The following is a 17,677-nucleotide window of genomic DNA, read 5'->3' as shown; positions in this document are numbered from 1 at the left end:
CGCGAAGCGGGAGCATAGCCCGAGTCATTCCAGTCTTCAGAGCCAATCCTTATGCCGAAGTTACGGATCTAATTTGTCGACTTCCCTTACCTACATTAATCTATCGACTAGAGACTCTAAACCTTGGAGACTTGCTGCGGATTCGGTAAAAGCTGTTGAGAGTTTGCGTGCCACAGTCTTCAATTTTCAATGTCCAAGAAGAGAATATCGACACAGCAATTTAATACCTACCAGCTTGGCCAACCATATCTCTCTATGAAAGACTTCCATGGCTAGTGTGACTGTAAAACAGAAAAGAAAACTCTTCTGATATCTCTTGTTGGCTTCTCGAAGAAAATGATTCATGTTGCCATGATTACAAAGGTGCTACCGTTGCCGGTATGTAAATGCCAATGCAAACGTATACTCAACAGGCTCCGGAATTGTAACCGGATGCCCTTTCGCTCAATCAATATATACGAGGATGTTGCATCAGCATAGGATCTCCATATTTTGTTGTATCTGGTTAAATTCTTAAAATATATCAGGTTTCCCATAGAGTTTAGGATTGGCTAACCCGTGTTCAACTGCTGTTGACCCGAAACCCTCCTCCACTTCAGTCATCCAAGATCTCATTCGAATATTTGCTAGTACCACCAAGGAATCAAAAATATCTCCAAATGACAAAATGACAAGCGATCAACGAACCGAATAATAACGCTATGTCAGAAGTGCAAAGCAACAATGATATAATCTTCTTCCTTCTTTTTGATGACAAGCAGCCCGTGCGACACAACTCACTCGGGGCGGTAGAAGAAAACGAGCAAATTGTTGGCAAGCTGCTTCACGAAGTAAAGCCGAACATGATACACGTGTGTTAATGGGAATTTTTTTTTGTTATGTCTTTTCTCGATTCATATCAAGCTATGTCCTCATCCGTGTATATTGCAACAAAGCAGGCAACAAATACATATATCATTATCCTTCTACCACTCGGATCGAGCTATGTTACAGAGCGAGTTTGTCATGGTAGTCGTAGCAACCGTTTTGTCTGTATCGTTGGTTCCTTTATGTGTTTGGATTCGCTGAGTACCACCAAGATTTGTGCTAGTGGCGGCTCTATGTCGGCTTACGCCAGGCACTTCAGCGCACACCACCAGACCCTCCTACTCGCTGGCGTTTCAAAGGGTAGTCGTGCGAACGCGCTGCTCCACTTGTACGCCAGCGGTAATGTATAGGCAAACGACTTAAGCGCCATCCATTTTTTAAAGGCTAATTGCTTCGGCAGGTGAGTAGTTACACACTCCTTAGCGGATGACGACTTCCATGTCCACCGTCCTGCTGTCTGTAGCAATTACGTTTGGTTCATCCCACAGCACCAGTTCTGCTTACCAAAACTTGACCCACTAAGCACACAGATATCTTCTACGCCGCTTATGGAGGCACGACCGCAGGGGGCCGGCCCGGCGTCAACGCTGCAATGACATCATGCAAGAATGTTATGGCACGTACCCATTTAAAGTTTGAGAATAGGTTAAGATCATTTCGAACCTAAGGCCTCTAATCATTCGCTTTACAAGATAAGAATAGAGTTCGAAACGCAGCGTGCTCCAGCTATCCTGAGGGAAACTTCGGAGGGAACCAGCTACTAGATGGTTCGATTGGTCTTTCGCCCGTAAGCCCAATTCTGACAATCGATTTGCACGTCAGAACTGCTTCGGTCCTCCATCAGGGTTTCCCCTGACTTCAACCTGATCAGGCATAGTTCACCATCTTTCGGGTCACATCTTGCACACTCATAGTATGTTGTGGCACGGTAGGGCCCCGGAGGGCCTCACCGCATGTCTGGTACAACACCCAGGGATGGAGGGACGCTGCAGAGAGCCGCGCCCGTAGTCCTGCACAACTCAAGTTATGTTTTTTGCGCCTTTGGTGTTCCGGAGGACGACCATTGGCTCGCGCGCAAGATTGACTTCTTGGTCCGTGTTTCAAGACGGGTCCCGAAGGTACCTCTATTTTATCATTGCCGATCGACAGTCTGCCGGTCCATTGCGTTTATTTATTAGATTTTTACCGTAGTGATTTTATATGATTTAAGCTTCAAGTCATCATGAACTATGGCAGCAGCGGAAAAATTCGACTTTTCCAGTGATATTGCCAACTTACGGATGGAAATTGTTGAATTTCGCTTGATTCGTCGCCAGATTGTCTCGCGCATTTATGGAGTCCGAACGGTAAGTTTTTTTCACTCTCCTGACGCGGTCTTCTAGCGTTCCAAGCTGCTAGAATCGTTTTATTGAGCCACTCGCAGTAGATTTTGCCATATTCAGAGTTTTTGCAATCTCTGACACAGTTTTTCCTTGACGAAAAAGTTCAACAACAGCTCCGTGCAAACTTTTCGGCTTCATTTTGCAAAAAATTGAAATCACAACTTTACCAAACTTACTGCGTATAAAGACAATTGGTCAAGACATTAAACCATATAGGTATGCTTAGTTTAATCCGGTTGGTTGTATAGAGGCATGCTGTCAAAGTCTGTGCTGATAATTTGCAGACACCCTGTTATGTTAATGTAATTATTCAGTTGTTTTTCGATCAGCAGGTATAAAACTAATGACTGTTACGTTATACCGTCCCTGAAATACTTTCAAAATGCGTACAAGAAATGCTTCTCATTCGAAATTGTACTCGGATTTGAAGAAGATGCTAATACGTTCGTCGAATACTGGGAAATGCTGCATCTACCAAAATCGTTCAATAGCACTAGTTTACAGCATTTTTGAACTCGGTAAGGTGATGATCATATCCAATGCATAATCCTACGCTGAATTCAATGCCGTGGTCAGAAAAATTAAAGTAGAACCATTTTTGAGATAAACAAAAATTTTGATTTTTTGAATTTTGGACAAAAGTACGATTTCTAAAATGTCAATATCTTTGGAACTAGTGCACCAATTTAAAATCTTTTTTTATGAAAATGAAGCTAAATAAATTTGCTATCGTTCATTTGAATATTATGTCTTAATTTAAAATTTAATTTTGAAGTCATTTAAAAATTTACAGCATTTTTTTTTTTTTATTTTTCCTGCGAAATTTCCATAAAAATCTTGTTTTAATCAACATTTTTAATGGGATAAAATGATTCAAAAAATCATTCCATAATTAATTCTTAAAGTCTATTCAAAACCGAAGAAAATGAGCCTTTAATGGATGAAATCGGTTGGAAATTGTCGAAGTTATGAGCATTTTTGTAAAACACATAGCAACAGCTTTAGAGTTCCTTTTCTAGGTGTCGTTGTAAGCATCCAAATCGCATGTAAAGTTTTCATGGGAGATTCTTTTCTCTACATATCAATTTGATTAAGGCATATCAGGATTTAAAACCGAGTTGATACAAAAGAAATTTATTTAGGTTTTATTAAAAATGATTGAGAATCGAATGACTTTGTCTTCGATGTTTTGAACTTGTTTCTCGAATCAGAAACCAACAATAGTCACCCATCATTGCTTCATCCCAAAACCCTTGGTAACGACGTTCCATCATCTTCATTTGTTGGTGAAAACGTTCGCCGTGCTCATCACTCTCGTCACCAAGATTTTCCGGGAAAAAATCCATGTGAGAATGTAGGAAATGTATCTTCAAAGGCATATTCACACCTGTGTTCAGTGAAATAAAAGGATTTGAAATTAATTATATGTAACAAACACAATATTTTTGATTTATACCTATTTTCTCATAATTTTTGAGCAATTCATCGACGGCTTCCTCATAATCTGGGCTTCTGAAATTTCCTTAAAAGGTTGTGACAACACGCTGGAACGATTTCCACGCTTCTTCCTCATCTGGTGTCAAAACTGTATTGAATGCGGAATCATTGAGCAGTTTTGTGACCTTCCTTTATCTTTGCGTCAGATAAATTTGGAAATACTGATTTCAAGTACTGGAATGCCGGCCCTTCTTTTTGCAACGCTTTGACAAAATTTTTGAATAACCCAAGTTTTATATGTAGTGGTGGAAGTATTATGCGTTCTTTTACCACAAGAGGATCATTTTTAACGTTGTCTTTACCAATTGTGAAATTATCCCGTTTTGGCCAATCTTTTCGGACGTAGTGTTCCTTACGAGCTCGACTGTCCCATTTACACAAAAAACACATATATTTTGTGTATCCCTGTTGCAATCCAGTCAACATGGCAACCACTTTAAGATCGGAGCAAATTTTCCAATTGTGTTGATTGTAATCTATCAAATTGAGCAATAGAGCCATTGATTCATACGTTTCCTTCATATTAACGACATGAGCTAATGGAATAGAAAGTTTCTCATTCCCTTGATGCAGTAAAACGGCTTTCAAGCTCAACTTGCTGCTATCGATGAATAAACGCCATTCAGCTGGATCATATGGCTCACCAAACTCTTCAAACAAGCCGTTTACGTCATGGCAAAAACATGCCTTGTCCTTTGTAGAATAATATTTGTCAAATTTCTTGTGACGATTCCTGTGACAAGAAATTTTGACCTCCTTGCTCAGCATGTTGTGTTCTTTCAAGCGTGATGCCAGCAATTCGGATTTCTCCTTCGATAAGTCGAGATCTCGCACCAAATCATTAAATTGGGTTTCTTTCCAATTCCACCTCGAAGTCTTCCTCGCATTCCTCCTTGAATTCCTCCTCACTTTTTGTAACGGTCGATTCAACAGAGGGCGCTCGTTTCCGCTTTGGATAAACAGGATACGGGACCGAACTTGAATGTGGAACAGGTTTTGTCATAGAAGCCACTTGTGGATACTCAACTGTTTTGTGACGTCCTTGTAGCTTAACTTTTGTCAAGCAGAAATAACAATCCGTTGCATGACAAAACGGTCGACGCCATATGGTGGGCATGTCAAAGGACAAATAGCGACTGACAGATAGCAAATAAGTGAGTTAGTTAGTAAGACATTAACACTTATCAAAAATAGATGAAGTAAGATAATGTCGATCAGGAAAGAACAAAGCACTACCATGCTGTACATAAATTGTTTATATGAAAGTTATTCAAAAAATAAATTTACCTTGCGCCTAACATCCACCTAGCCAAGCACGTTTTGCACGAACTACATAGTACTTTTGGAATCCACGGTTTGTCAAAGTCTCCAGGATCAATTTTAAAATAAAGCCTGTATGCAGTTTGCAACGAAGCAGTGAAATTGACCGATTTTGTAAATATATAGTTGCCACACGCGTAACAAAACTTTTGAGGATCATTTTTACACTTGAATTCACGTTTTGTCGTATACATCGTTAAGCAATGTTAAAGAAAGAAATCTGTCAAATTGAGTTGGTTGCGTTAGGTTCTCGCCGAGCGGTCTCACAAACACTAGCGTAAATTATATTGTTGAAAATATCCCATTTAATTTTGCGTGACAGCTGGTAGTGTTAGTGAAATGCACCGTATGCGTACACGTCCGCAGAAAGGCTTACTGGAAGTGGTGCATGAACCTAGGAGCGGGACAACGGCCAATCTTGGAACATTCAATTTCCATGATTTTACAAAAAAATTCATAACTTCGACAATTTCCAACCGATTTCATCCATTAAAGGCTCATTTTCTCCAGTTTTTAATGGACTTTAAGAATAAATTATGGAATGATTTTTTGAATCTTTTTATCCCATTAAAAATGTTGATTAAAACAAGATTTTTATGGAAAATTCGCAGGAAAAAATAAAAAAAAAATGCTGTAAATTTTTAAATGACTTCAAAATTAAATTTTTAATCAAGACATAATATTCCAGTGAACGATAGCAAATTTATTTAGCTTCATTTTCATAAAAAAAAAATTTTAAATTGGTGCACTAGTTCCAAAGATATTGACATTTTAGTAATCGTACTTTTGTCCAAAATTCAAAAATCAAAATTTTTGTATATCTCAAAAATTGCTCTACTTTAATTTTTTCTAACCACGGCATTGAATTCAGCGTAGAATTTTGCATTAGAAACGTTGGTCAACCACTAAAGTTCACACTTTTTATGTTGTTTTGTAAACTAGTGTAATTATACAACCAAGTTTCTCTTGAAATAGTTTTGTGATGCAATTGGATAAGGTTTGGGTTAGCACAACGAACAGACATCTGATTTGGTTCACAGCGACTTTTTAAGACTTGGGAAAGGTACAAGACTATGAAAACATCAAAGACTTACAAATTGCATCTCCTGCGTGTTGTTGTTGACTACAATAGTGGTCATTTATGTTAAACCACTTTGAGATTCATTAAATATATTTAGTTCTTAACATATTTAATTTAAAAAAAAACTTAAGCAGTACAAAGTCCTTTCGATTTCCAAAAATTAGCAACAGTTACAAATTACAACCAAGTAATAAATATATAAAACACTCTGCAATCGACATTTTATGTCGTGGAGCTTGAAAAATAAGCATATGTAAAAGAAAGTCACTAATTTTAGTGATATTGATGCAGATGCGTGTTTAAAATGGCGTAGCTCAAAAATGTGCCCTACGATTATTTTTAATTTTGTTCCAGAGTTGCAGATTGAATCGATTGATATAATTGCTTTTGATGGAACTCAATTTTCGATACACAGCCAAAAATAAATTTTAATATTACACCCAAGAGGATGCATTTCAATCATGTCGAAAATCTCATGTATTTTTAACGGCAACAACAATAAACAAATGCAGTAAAAGCAGCGTAATTTCAGTTCATGTACTGTATTAATGATGATTTTGTCCCTTTTGGCATGTAATATTACACCATATTTTCGACTCGATTGAACTGCATCCACTTTGATGTGATAATAAAATTAATTTTTTGCTGTGCAATAATGGTCAGAGGAACATCGTGGCACCTTCAAACGCGATGTTGAATAGCAGACACATATTCTAGGTAGTTCAATTAACTTGTCCGAACTTTTAAAAATTTCTGACAAATTCAGGAAAAGAGTCATGGGATTTTTTTTATAAATTCAAAGTACTTAAGGACAGTTCCAGGGATGCACCGAAAGCTCCAGAAAAGTCTAGACCTTTGGGAAAGTTTATACATATTTACTTCTTTTTCTTCTTCTTCTTCTTCTTCTCCTTCTTCTCCTTCTCCTTCTTCTTCTTCTTCTTCTTCTTCTTATTCTTCTTCTTGTTCTTCTTCTTCGCATTTGAAGCTTATTTCTTATCGTATATCAGCATATTTCGTGCTCTCAGCTTAGTGTTCTATATGCACTTCCACAGTTATTAATAAAGAGTTTTTGCTACATGAACCATTTTTGCATTAGAATAGTTGTATGGCAAGTACAATTACACTCTATGCCCAGGGAAGTTGGGACATTTTCCAACCCGAAAAATTTCTAGACCGGACCGGGAAACAAACCCAGCATGGTCATGGTCTTGTTAAGTATTTCAATCTACAAAAAAAAAGTGCTGATTATAATTTTATCTAGGATCTTCATCAAGGTTAGGTTTATTTTAAGATCGTTATGTTTTTGCGCAGAACGAAAGAATGTTTAACATTATATTCCTGAAGAAGATCAAGTCCAAAAACCTGAAAAACTGAAAAGCCAATATTCCAAGAATTGAGTATTTTTAAATTTTATGACTAGCTGCTTGTAGACTGGTTTTACCCGTATTCTAGAGGTGGTTGGAAATGCTCTCTAACACGAAGCTTTTGCATTGGCGTAGCTAATAGGGGTGCCAAGGAGGCCAGGCTCCCTTCAGAATTACCTTAACCCACCCAGAACTTTTAGTGTTTTTTTATTCACCGGTATTTTGTCAAGCTTTTTCAAGATCGATGTTACTTATCTTTTCTCAAAGTCCTTTACGTTGATCACTGTTCCCTGAGCTCATGGCCGAATTGTAGAACCTGTAGACGTCTTATTATGCCGTCGATTAAATATCGATTAAATGTGATTTCTCAAAATTTCTTCTTCTAGACCAGGACACTTTTTTTTAAAGATTGAAATACCATGACCATGCTGGGTTTGTTTCCCGGCCCGGTCTAGGAATTTTTTGGGTTGGAAAATGTCCCGACTTTCCTGGGCATAGAGTATGATTGTACTTAGCGAAGGGCCATTAATGGAACAGTGCAAGTCAAACGTACACTCTTTGCCTAACCCGTACGATGTACATGGAGATTTGAAGTATGTCTTCAAAAATTCAAATTCAAATTCACAGGCAAAAAGTGTGCGCTTGACTTTGCTCAAATACTGTCTGCGGCTGTGAAATAGTTCTAGCGACGTTTCATCACTACCTAAAGCCCCACGTTGCCGAAAGCATTTCCGGTCGATGATGTGTAGTAATGCAATTCTTCTTTACCCAACTATTGTGTTGCTCCTCTCGTTTGGTCATGACGTCATCTCAGAGAGAAAGCAGTAGGGTGGTTGTTGCGTGCTGTACCATCATCAGCATTGTTGACGGCTACTCCTGCCTTGAGTTGTTACATTCAAGTACGGCAGTATGAATATTGAATAGAAGTTGAAAATGAGCGAATGGCCCTTATTCTAGTTTAAATTGTGTGTAGATTAATAAATTTCTATTTTGGGCGCTCCAAGGAGGCAAGGGTGAGCAAAGGCACACGTATGAAAAATCAGTTAGTAATGAGTTCTAAATTTACTATCACAACACTGCACAAGGCCAAGTTTACGAAAAACAAAATACCATTACTACCAAACTCATCGTCGATTTAACAATCAGTTATCATCGTCGCTCAGTCGTTAAAATCGTTTTTCCCACCATTAAAGGTGTCATCACTAATTAAATCAAACATTATTTACAAAGTAAATTGGATACTAATTTCCAAAACCATCCTACCCAACCATTAGTAACTGATTCCATTCTCCTCATCCTCCTCTCATTCATCCCCAGCTCTCCAGACAACATTGAACGTATCGTGCCTGCAAGCCTGAAGGACCAAACGCCCATAAGTGCTCCAACAACAACAACACCACAACTTGCCCACCCAGCGGAGTATCAGAAACAACCTTCCTCAGCGCCACCAGTCTCATCGTCTTCGTCCTCGCGGATCCCCTTGGCTAGCGCTAGCGTTGTTCCTTCTCCCCGTTTCGAGCACGCCAAACTGAAAGGCCTCGATGACAAGGATCTATTCGGGGACGGTGGTGCCGGCTCCGAGGGAAGTACCACCGAAGACTACGCCACCTGTACCGACAACTCGAAACGCACCATCACCGGACCGTCCTCCGTCGGTGGAACCAAAGGTATATTTAAAACCACCCACGCCATTAGACAACCAACAACCAAACAAGTAACAGGTTCGAAGCCCATTCTTCAAAGCCCAATTATGTTCTCTTACTCGCTCATTCACTATTGCTGTTTCGTTGTTGTTATCATACAAATATCCCCACTTCCCGGTCTGTAGGACCCCGTACACTTCCTGAATATTTGCGTTCCGCTTGATAAGTTGTTAACCTTTACGTTCCGTTCGTTCGTTTTTTTTTCACCCGCTTTATAGAATCGATGTTACGCATTCGAGCATAATGCAAATTAATGGCTATTTGCAGTGTTTATTAATTGTCGTTTGATAACTGTTTAAACCTGTATCACCCATTGATCCTCACCAAAATTCACCCCGTGGACGGGAGTGGTAGCTGTTGATTGTTATTTCCCAACATAATCGATCATTTATCGTTCGACTGCATAATCAATTATAGTCATTATCATGGGGTTTGCTTTCGCAGAGGCACTGCGACAGTGGTGCAAATATTGTGCGGTCCTACAAGGGGAGTACTTTGGTGTAATTAATTTCACAAGCCTTAATCAAACAGGTTTATAGTGGGGTCAATTTTTCATGTTTTGTTTTGTTTTCCAGCGAGAATGGTTGCGAGAGAGGAGAACACTTTGTATCGATTTAAACAATAATGAAAGCAATCGGCCCAGGGATGATCTGTTTTATTGAAGTTGACATGATGCTTTAAGCGTTTCTATTAACGATGAAAAATGCACTCTGTTTGTTGCTGTGGAATTTTCAATTTGCTTTGGTTAATTGAAGTTCGACAGAGTTAATTTTACTTTCAACTTCCAATCATTGGTTAGTAGTTAGTTAGTTGAGTAAGTTCGTGTTGTCATTGTTTGGAGTGGTTATTAGTGGAAAGTAGGGCCTTCCTTAGCTCAGCCGGTAAAGGTGCTGCTATTAATCAAGGTCATGTTGAACGGTACCGGTTTTGATTCCCATACCGGTCAAGGAATGTTCACGTCTTTCCTGGGCTTAGAGTATCGTTGTTCAAAATACGTTAGTCGCTATATTAATCTAGGGGTGCTGTCATGATCAAAAATCCAAAAAAGAACCAAGTTAGTCGACGACTCACCGCAACTGCAGCACTGAGTCTAATAAACAGAGGCACTAGAGGACTGCAGGGGGTACAATACCTAATACGTTAACAGAAAAAATGTAAAATTGAAAATAATATAGTCACGCAAATTTAACATTTAATTATGTAAAAATCTAAATTATAATCATACATTTCATTCTCGAAACTAAAACCATGCTTATAAATAAACCGCTTATCAATAATTGTACACATGTTCAAACCAACATGGCTAAAAACCCAGCTTTGCAAAAAAAAAATCACGTTCAATGGAAGTTTTCCCAAATTCCCAATTCTAAACCCAATCTAACACCCCCTAAAATTCACCGCAGCCAACATAACCCAGGAGGGTTCATCCTTTGAGAGTGCGTCCTCTCTCTACAGCCTAGCCCGGGTCGATGCCATCTGCGAAGATACACCGCCAATCGAGGAAAAACCATCGCCGCCCCCTCAGATTCCACCCCTACCGAAAGCATCGCCAGCCCACTCGGTCAGCAGCAGCTCCAGCGGAAGTTACAACAGGGCCAACAAGAAGCGGACCGGCTCCCCATCACGACCAACCATACCGAAGACACTGCCAGCGAAGCCAAAAATCAAACCGGAATCCATCTCCGATGACGAGCGAAGTGAAAAACGCTACTCTTCTTCCCACGACGAGAAAGACGTGAAGGGAACACTGGCAAGACCCACCCGAAGGGGGCGTGACTGGAATGAGGAAGAACGGAGAAGGAAAAAGAGTTTGTTCAAGCTGGAGTTCGATAAGGACTCGCTCAAGACCTACACCACTCCGATGCTGAGGCAACCTAGCCCAGGCTTCAAGAAACTATCCCCCGAAGACAAGGGTGCGCTGAACGTTCTGGACGGAGCAAGTCCCAGCAGCAAGCAGAAGAGATTCCGGCCTAAGACTCGAAAGTCACCACGATCAAGATCTTCTGTTGGCGAGGACACCGTCAGTACGCCAATGCGGCGCGTCAAAACTCCACTAATTCGCAGTCCCGAGAAGCCCCAGGCTTCCACCCTGCCTGCGGTTACCATCGCCACCCCGAAGCTCAGTCCTTGTCAGTACTATTCGCAAATCCGGAGTCCTCCTTCCGTCGGTTCTCCAATGAAGCAGAAAATTTCTCCAGAGAAACGATTGCAAGCGATTTCCACCGAATCGCTTCGATCGGTTTCACCAGGATCAGACTCCGTATTCTACAGCGAGGCGGATGCGCTATCCCATTCGGAAAAGCAAGTAGGTTCTTCCGTGATCGTTTCCCTGGCTTAAGAACTAACCGTTGACTACTTTCCAAAGGTTCACTGCCATCACTGTGGTAAGGACGTCGAGGTTGTGAGCGTTCCTGGCGAATCCGAGGGATCCATGACGGCCCTGACGCTGGACTCGACGGACGGTGATCGTCCCGATATCGTTCAACCACCGGAGGGGTTTGCTGATTCGCCCGATTGTACGAAAACCCCTCACCACACACGACTGTACAAGAAGATGGACAAGCGATTTCGCTCCGAAGATCGTCACGCCGACCGCAGGCACTTTAAATCGCGGCAGGAGTATCGAGCGAAGGTGAGTTTTTAAATTTTTCAGACGAATCACAATTTTACGGGAGGTATTTTTCAGAGTGAGGAACGTGGAAAGGATGACAGTGAACCTGGTAAACTACGACCCGCAGGATCTTCACCTTGTGTCGCGCCTGTAGCTCCCTACAGTGAACATCAGGTGGAACCGGAACAGGGTGTCTACCACGGTAACTACAAGGCGGGGTTGTGGATCTGCATAGCGGATAGGGACGTGTGGAGACGGCATGATCTGGCCGGTGAAGGCAGCTTCGATCGACCGCCTCGTGATCTTGCGGAACGGCGAGGATCGACCGAGTCCGAAAAGGATTTCCGCAAGAAGTATCAGGCGATCACCCACAGGCTGGTTCATCGGAAGTCGTGCGTAGAAATGTACCGGCGGCAGAATACGAATAGCTTTGGTATGACTTTGTAGGTTCCTTTGTAAGTTTTAGTCAAAGATCGTGATAATCATTTCAGAAACAGACAAATCGGTTGTGGTATGTAGGAAGTCTGGAGAATTTGGGTTTCGAATACACGGATCCAAACCGGTGGTAGTTTCTGCCATTGAACCGGATACTCCAGCGGAAACATCGGGTCTTGAAGTTGGAGATATCGTTCTTTCCGTGAATGGGATATCAGTGATCGATAAAAGCCACTCGGAAGTGGTCAAGATCGCTCACGCCGGTAGTGACACGCTGGAACTTGAGGTGAGCTATAACAAGCTAATCCCAAAGAAAACTTATTGATCATCAACGTTACATCTAGGTGGCCCGCACGATCGGAGTCTTGTCGCCTTTGGAAGACACCACAATGAATCCAGCCATCTATTCCGGCTTTCTGTGGCGCCTTTCTAGCAGTTCCACAACAAAATGGGTAAGGCGGTGGTTTTCGCTCCGCCCGGACCACTGTCTTTATTATTACAAGTCGGAATTGGTAAGGCATTCTTGAAATTCTGCAAAATATCACACAAACTGCAACCGATTTTCAAAATCCAGGACATCCAACCAATCGGTGCTATCATCCTGACGAATCACAAGGTGGATCGACTTTGTGTGGAAGCCGGTGGTCGACCGTACGCCTTCGCCATCGAAACGGAAGAGGGTACCAAGGTGAAGCTAGCTGGAGATACGGAGGAAGCTGCCAGCCGATGGATTGCCGTTATCAGCCATGCGGCTCAGCAGAGCGATCTCTGGCTGGATACCAGGTAGATACTCGGTTAAGGTTTGATCCTTTGAACGATCAGCGTACAGCGAGATTGGTTTTTGTTTTTCAGCGCCCGAAACCTACGGCTGCCTCCCAATGGGATTCCGAAACCGGACTGTGTGGGTTCGTTGACGAAGCTAGGAAGCAAGTGGCGCTCGTGGACCAAGAGGTACTGCGTGCTGAAGGATGCTGTGCTCTATTTCTACCATGAAACTAGCAGCAAGAATGCTTTGGGTAAGATACGGGGACCAGCGAGTATCTAAGCGTTTAGTTTTGAAAGAGATGATGATTGTAATTCAAAATTATTTGGTTTACTTTTTTTCATTGAAACAGGAATGGCCTGCCTGCAAGGCTATCGGGTGCAACCGTCATCCGCTGGTGGCAAGAAATATGCCTTTGAGATCGTTCCTCCAGAGTTGACTTTGCGTCACTACTACTTCCATACCGATACGGAAATGGATAAGAAACGGTGAGTGGATCATACTTGATACGTTCTTGGATTATTTTTTTTTTTTGCATTATCAATTACATTTATGCTTCTGAAAATCACTGTCGATTGCAATTTCAAACTGGTTTAGCAAAATCTGTTGACTGCATGCACAGTCACAGGTGGTTAAAGTTCGTATGGTGGATCACAATCTATTCCCCACTGCTCTTCCGATATGTATTGAGGTCCCCAAGAACGGATTCAAATTGGAAATAAATTGGGTATTATTTGGATTTGCGGGAGAGTTTTAAATTTTGTATGGGAAAATGTATGGGAAACGAAACGAACCTATTCATTTGCTTGCCAAAAATTCAAATATTGCTAAAATTTCAAATATTGTAAATATATTAGGAATACTATGCAGAACCATTTTTCGATTAGAATTCTGAGAGAAAAAAGTTATTATTATATGCATTTTTACCTTCTGCTCCATACATATCTATAGGCATATATATGAGCTTTTGTGACACTTGGTCTAAAGTGAAAGCTTAGTATCTTTTTGTACAAAGTTAAAATCGTTTTGTATTCTCAATCTTAGTTCGAGATTTGGTGAAATTTGAGAATTATTTGGATATTTGGTAAGCAAATGGTGTGGATCGTTCCGTTTCTTATACATTTTCCCATACAAAATTTTAAATTCTCCCGCAAATCGAGATTACAACCAAATTCGTTCAAATGTTGCACAGTTGTTAAAGACTTCAATACGCATTGAAAGATAATGGGGAACAGGGTGTAGTAAAGTTTACCTACCCTAATGTACCACCTAATTATGGGGCCAATTGGCTTTACAATCACGAAAGATCTACAAACGTTTACCGATAAAAATAAGTTTTTCATTTGCTTTTATTCTTTTTCCTCCACCAGCTGGGTCGCTGCTCTAGAATACTCGATAGACCGATGGATGAAGGCCGGCTGAAATATGTTGAAAAGATACGAGCAACTCGTATAGTATACATTTCGGCGCATCCGCACGTCGTTCTACGTTATTTCTGCACCCTCATGCGACGTTTTCTTTGTCTGATTCGACATCCCCATTACTCATCCGTTCTGATTAGGGTTGGAAAGACCCGCGTGATTCGACCTCGCACCCGGAATCACGAGAGCACAGAGCCAAAGTACGAGAACCCAGTGTTTCGAAGCAGTAAATCGAAATTTTTTTAAACTTCAATGGAAGGAAAATCGATAGCTAGCATAGCATTAATCTTACTCGTCGTCGGTGTCAATATTTGTAATACCAGTAAAACGATAGAAAAATCGTTATTGTGACCATTGCTCAAAATTGTCGGTTTTCAGTTATTTTTTTGAAACTGTTGAAGAGTGATGTTGTTTCGGAAACGAGCAGCAGAGAACGGTGAATAATTGACGAGTAATCCTGGAAATACAAAATCAACGAACTGAAGCAAGATTTGGTAAGCGTAGCGCGTGTTCTTAATGTGTAGCCAATCGAAGCGGCTTAGGGAAAATGTTTACGCACATTAACGCGAAAGTTTGTTCAGGCTCTATGTGCTATATAGTCAAAAGTGATAGATGTATTATGGAGGTGAATAGTCTAGATCTATATCAGTGTAAAAGTGTATTCTAAAAACTGCGGAAGAACAAATTCCAAAAGTATATCTCATGTAAGAGGAAATCGAACAATTATTAATAAATTGTTGAAGAACGTGTGAAAAATAGCATTTAGAGAAACTGTTGAAGCATTAGATTAGAGTTTAAAATTTACAATGAGTCAATGTGTACTACCAGTGATGTTTTGGATTGTATCGGAACGGATCTGAACGAAGCTTACGTGGAAGTTTCCGGTAGAAGTGATTGCTGAATCCGAAACAGATCGTGACGGTATCGATGTTTAGAGCTTTAATGTATCCTCCCATTAAGAATTCAATGGCAGAAGTAAGTAGATAATCCATATCAAAAAATGATAAGTTGATTTCTTTTAAATCGATTACAAATTCATCCATTTGAATAAATATCGTCTCAAGTTAAAACACAAATGACTAAATATAATGCATCAAACAACCTAACTCTGGCAGATTTCCAAGCGATCCTCGACATTATTCCACGAGAAAATCATTCCAGACTGATACAGATACGGGTCTACTCAAAGCTAGAATTTGAAGCACAAACGAAATACAGCGTAAAATGCCACCATTTTGTCATTCAAATCGATCATCAAACTGCTTTAAAAGGGGAAGATGTTGGTATCGCACTGGAAGTGTCAGGAAGGGTTCGGTTTGATCTTGATAAAATATGAAATAAATGAAACATTAAGTGCTTTGGTCGTTGTGACAGGTATGAAGTAGATAATGCGAAACACATCTCAATGACAATTCTTTTTCACGTCCAAACCGTGGACGGTACTAATTTCTGATACTTTCACAATCGAAAAACATCTCCATTTGTTCATTCTGATCGGAATTTCTCCCGGAAATTCACTTTAGCAGTAAAACGACAATAACTGTAAAATTTCACAAGCACTTTCCATATTGATACTGCATCCTCTATAAAATCAGGACAAAAAAAACTCACACTTGTTATTGTCACCCATTGTCTAGCAACTGAATCTTCAGAAAAAGGTTTCCCATTGTTAGTTTTAAAGGATAATTCTTCAAAATATCTAAGTTAAATCTTTACAAACGTTCCACTGTCCATATGAAACACACACACACATATACAGACAGACAAAAATTTACAACACCATCCCGAAAGCCAAAACCAGTGGTGTAAAACGAATGACCTTAAACGAAAAGATAAAATCGGATATAAATTAAATCGAGTAGCTAAAAAGAAGAAATAAATGCAATTGATAAATGATCTTTTTTTAAACAGAAATGTTAAAATGCTGAAATTAGTTTATAACATTCAGAAAATTATAGCGTAGTTAAAGTTTTATAAGAAATATATAACGCAGAAGAGATGAAAAACGAATCGAATCGGAATTATCTGAGCCAATTCAGAAGGGATAATTTGATTTTCGGTAGTATTTACAAGAAATTATAGCATGGAAGATAGAAAGCAGGAGAGATTTAGTAAACTGTTCAAAGTTTTATTTGAATAATAGTTTGAAGGAATAACAAAAAAAAAGTCAAAATTAAATAAACTTACAAGATAAACACACCCTCAAAACATGGAACTAGCTGGCACACATCTATCTTTAGATAAGAATATCAATTACTAACGAATAATCGTATACTGTATCCGGATGCAAATGAAAAATACCTACCAAAATGCTTGATAGACCGAAGCGCTGCGAAAGCCACATAGATCTTGTGTGAAAGTTAAAAAAAAAACGAGAATCCGTGACTTGAGTCGCACATATTTAGAGTACCAATTGACCGATAAAAAAAAAACGAGTTAGTAAACTCATAGCACTGCCAATTGATACAAGAGAAAAACAAAAAGCCGACACTGATGTTCATTGAACTTGCTCACTGATGCGGTAAATTTCCGGAAAAAAATAAACTTACAGAACATCAACAGAAATGGTGCGTAATAGACCAACTCCTAGAACCAATTGTGAGATTACATATTGAAGATAGTGAACGAAAATAAAAAGATTAACGAACACATTTAACGGACGCCTCGTGGATTGATATCACCGGTCCTTCTGGTTCTTACAGCTGATCATCTATGGTAAGTAATTGTCATTTGGGTAAATCATATTTGCTTGCTGTGTTTAGGTAATATTAACCTGTATTCATTGAATTCGTGAACGTCATTGTGGAACGGCTCAGATTCATCCTTTTTGGTCCAGAGTTGGAGCCAACACTCAGAACAATAAGGAGGGGTGCGAACTAGTAGTTGAGAAACTTTTCAAGATATGAAGATTTGAGGGGTTTAGTATTATTTATAAGTATCTGTTAAATTTACTTAAATCGGCATCATTATGCAACACAACTTTGTTCAATGCATTGTAACTAATTTGATTCTTTGACACTATCGACGATGTAGGAAAGATTGTGTTTTGCTATGGCTAGCTGCGGGTACACTGAATAGATAGACATAAGATTTATGACGATTCTGACGATTTTCTGCAAAGAGATGATGCGCAATGCAAGTAGATGCGCGAAATTCAAGAAGATTTTTCAAATATTGATTCGCTAAGATGAGATTTTTTGAGCATCTAAAATTAAGATTTAGATGCGTCGCCC

At 39.8% G+C, this 17,677-nt stretch overlaps 1 protein-coding gene across 1 annotated transcript in view; it reads left to right on the top strand.

Annotated features, from left to right (window-relative positions):
* Positions 1-17,074, top strand: part of LOC135701218 (uncharacterized) — a 67,225-nt gene extending 50,151 nt beyond the window's left edge. The window contains exons 7-16 of the mRNA XM_065221996.1: positions 8,829-9,178; positions 10,618-11,519; positions 11,580-11,846; positions 11,901-12,258; positions 12,317-12,546; positions 12,605-12,772; positions 12,835-13,043; positions 13,113-13,276; positions 13,376-13,511; positions 14,394-17,074. Of these exons, the coding sequence (XP_065078068.1) occupies positions 8,829-9,178; positions 10,618-11,519; positions 11,580-11,846; positions 11,901-12,258; positions 12,317-12,546; positions 12,605-12,772; positions 12,835-13,043; positions 13,113-13,276; positions 13,376-13,511; positions 14,394-14,445 (2,836 nt within the window). The 3' untranslated portion in view covers positions 14,446-17,074. The remainder of the gene's footprint in view (positions 1-8,828; positions 9,179-10,617; positions 11,520-11,579; positions 11,847-11,900; positions 12,259-12,316; positions 12,547-12,604; positions 12,773-12,834; positions 13,044-13,112; positions 13,277-13,375; positions 13,512-14,393) is intronic.
* The last annotated feature ends 603 nt before the right edge of the window (positions 17,075-17,677 follow it).

Source organism: Ochlerotatus camptorhynchus, unplaced genomic scaffold (genome assembly GCF_037179485.1).
Source record: "Ochlerotatus camptorhynchus isolate MF236.1 unplaced genomic scaffold, CSIRO-AGI_Acam_v1.1 ptg000014l, whole genome shotgun sequence".
In the NCBI taxonomy this organism is placed as follows: domain Eukaryota; kingdom Metazoa; phylum Arthropoda; class Insecta; order Diptera; family Culicidae; genus Ochlerotatus; species Ochlerotatus camptorhynchus.
The sequence above is the reverse complement of the archived record's forward strand: the minus strand, read 5'-3'. Positions and strand labels throughout refer to the sequence as shown.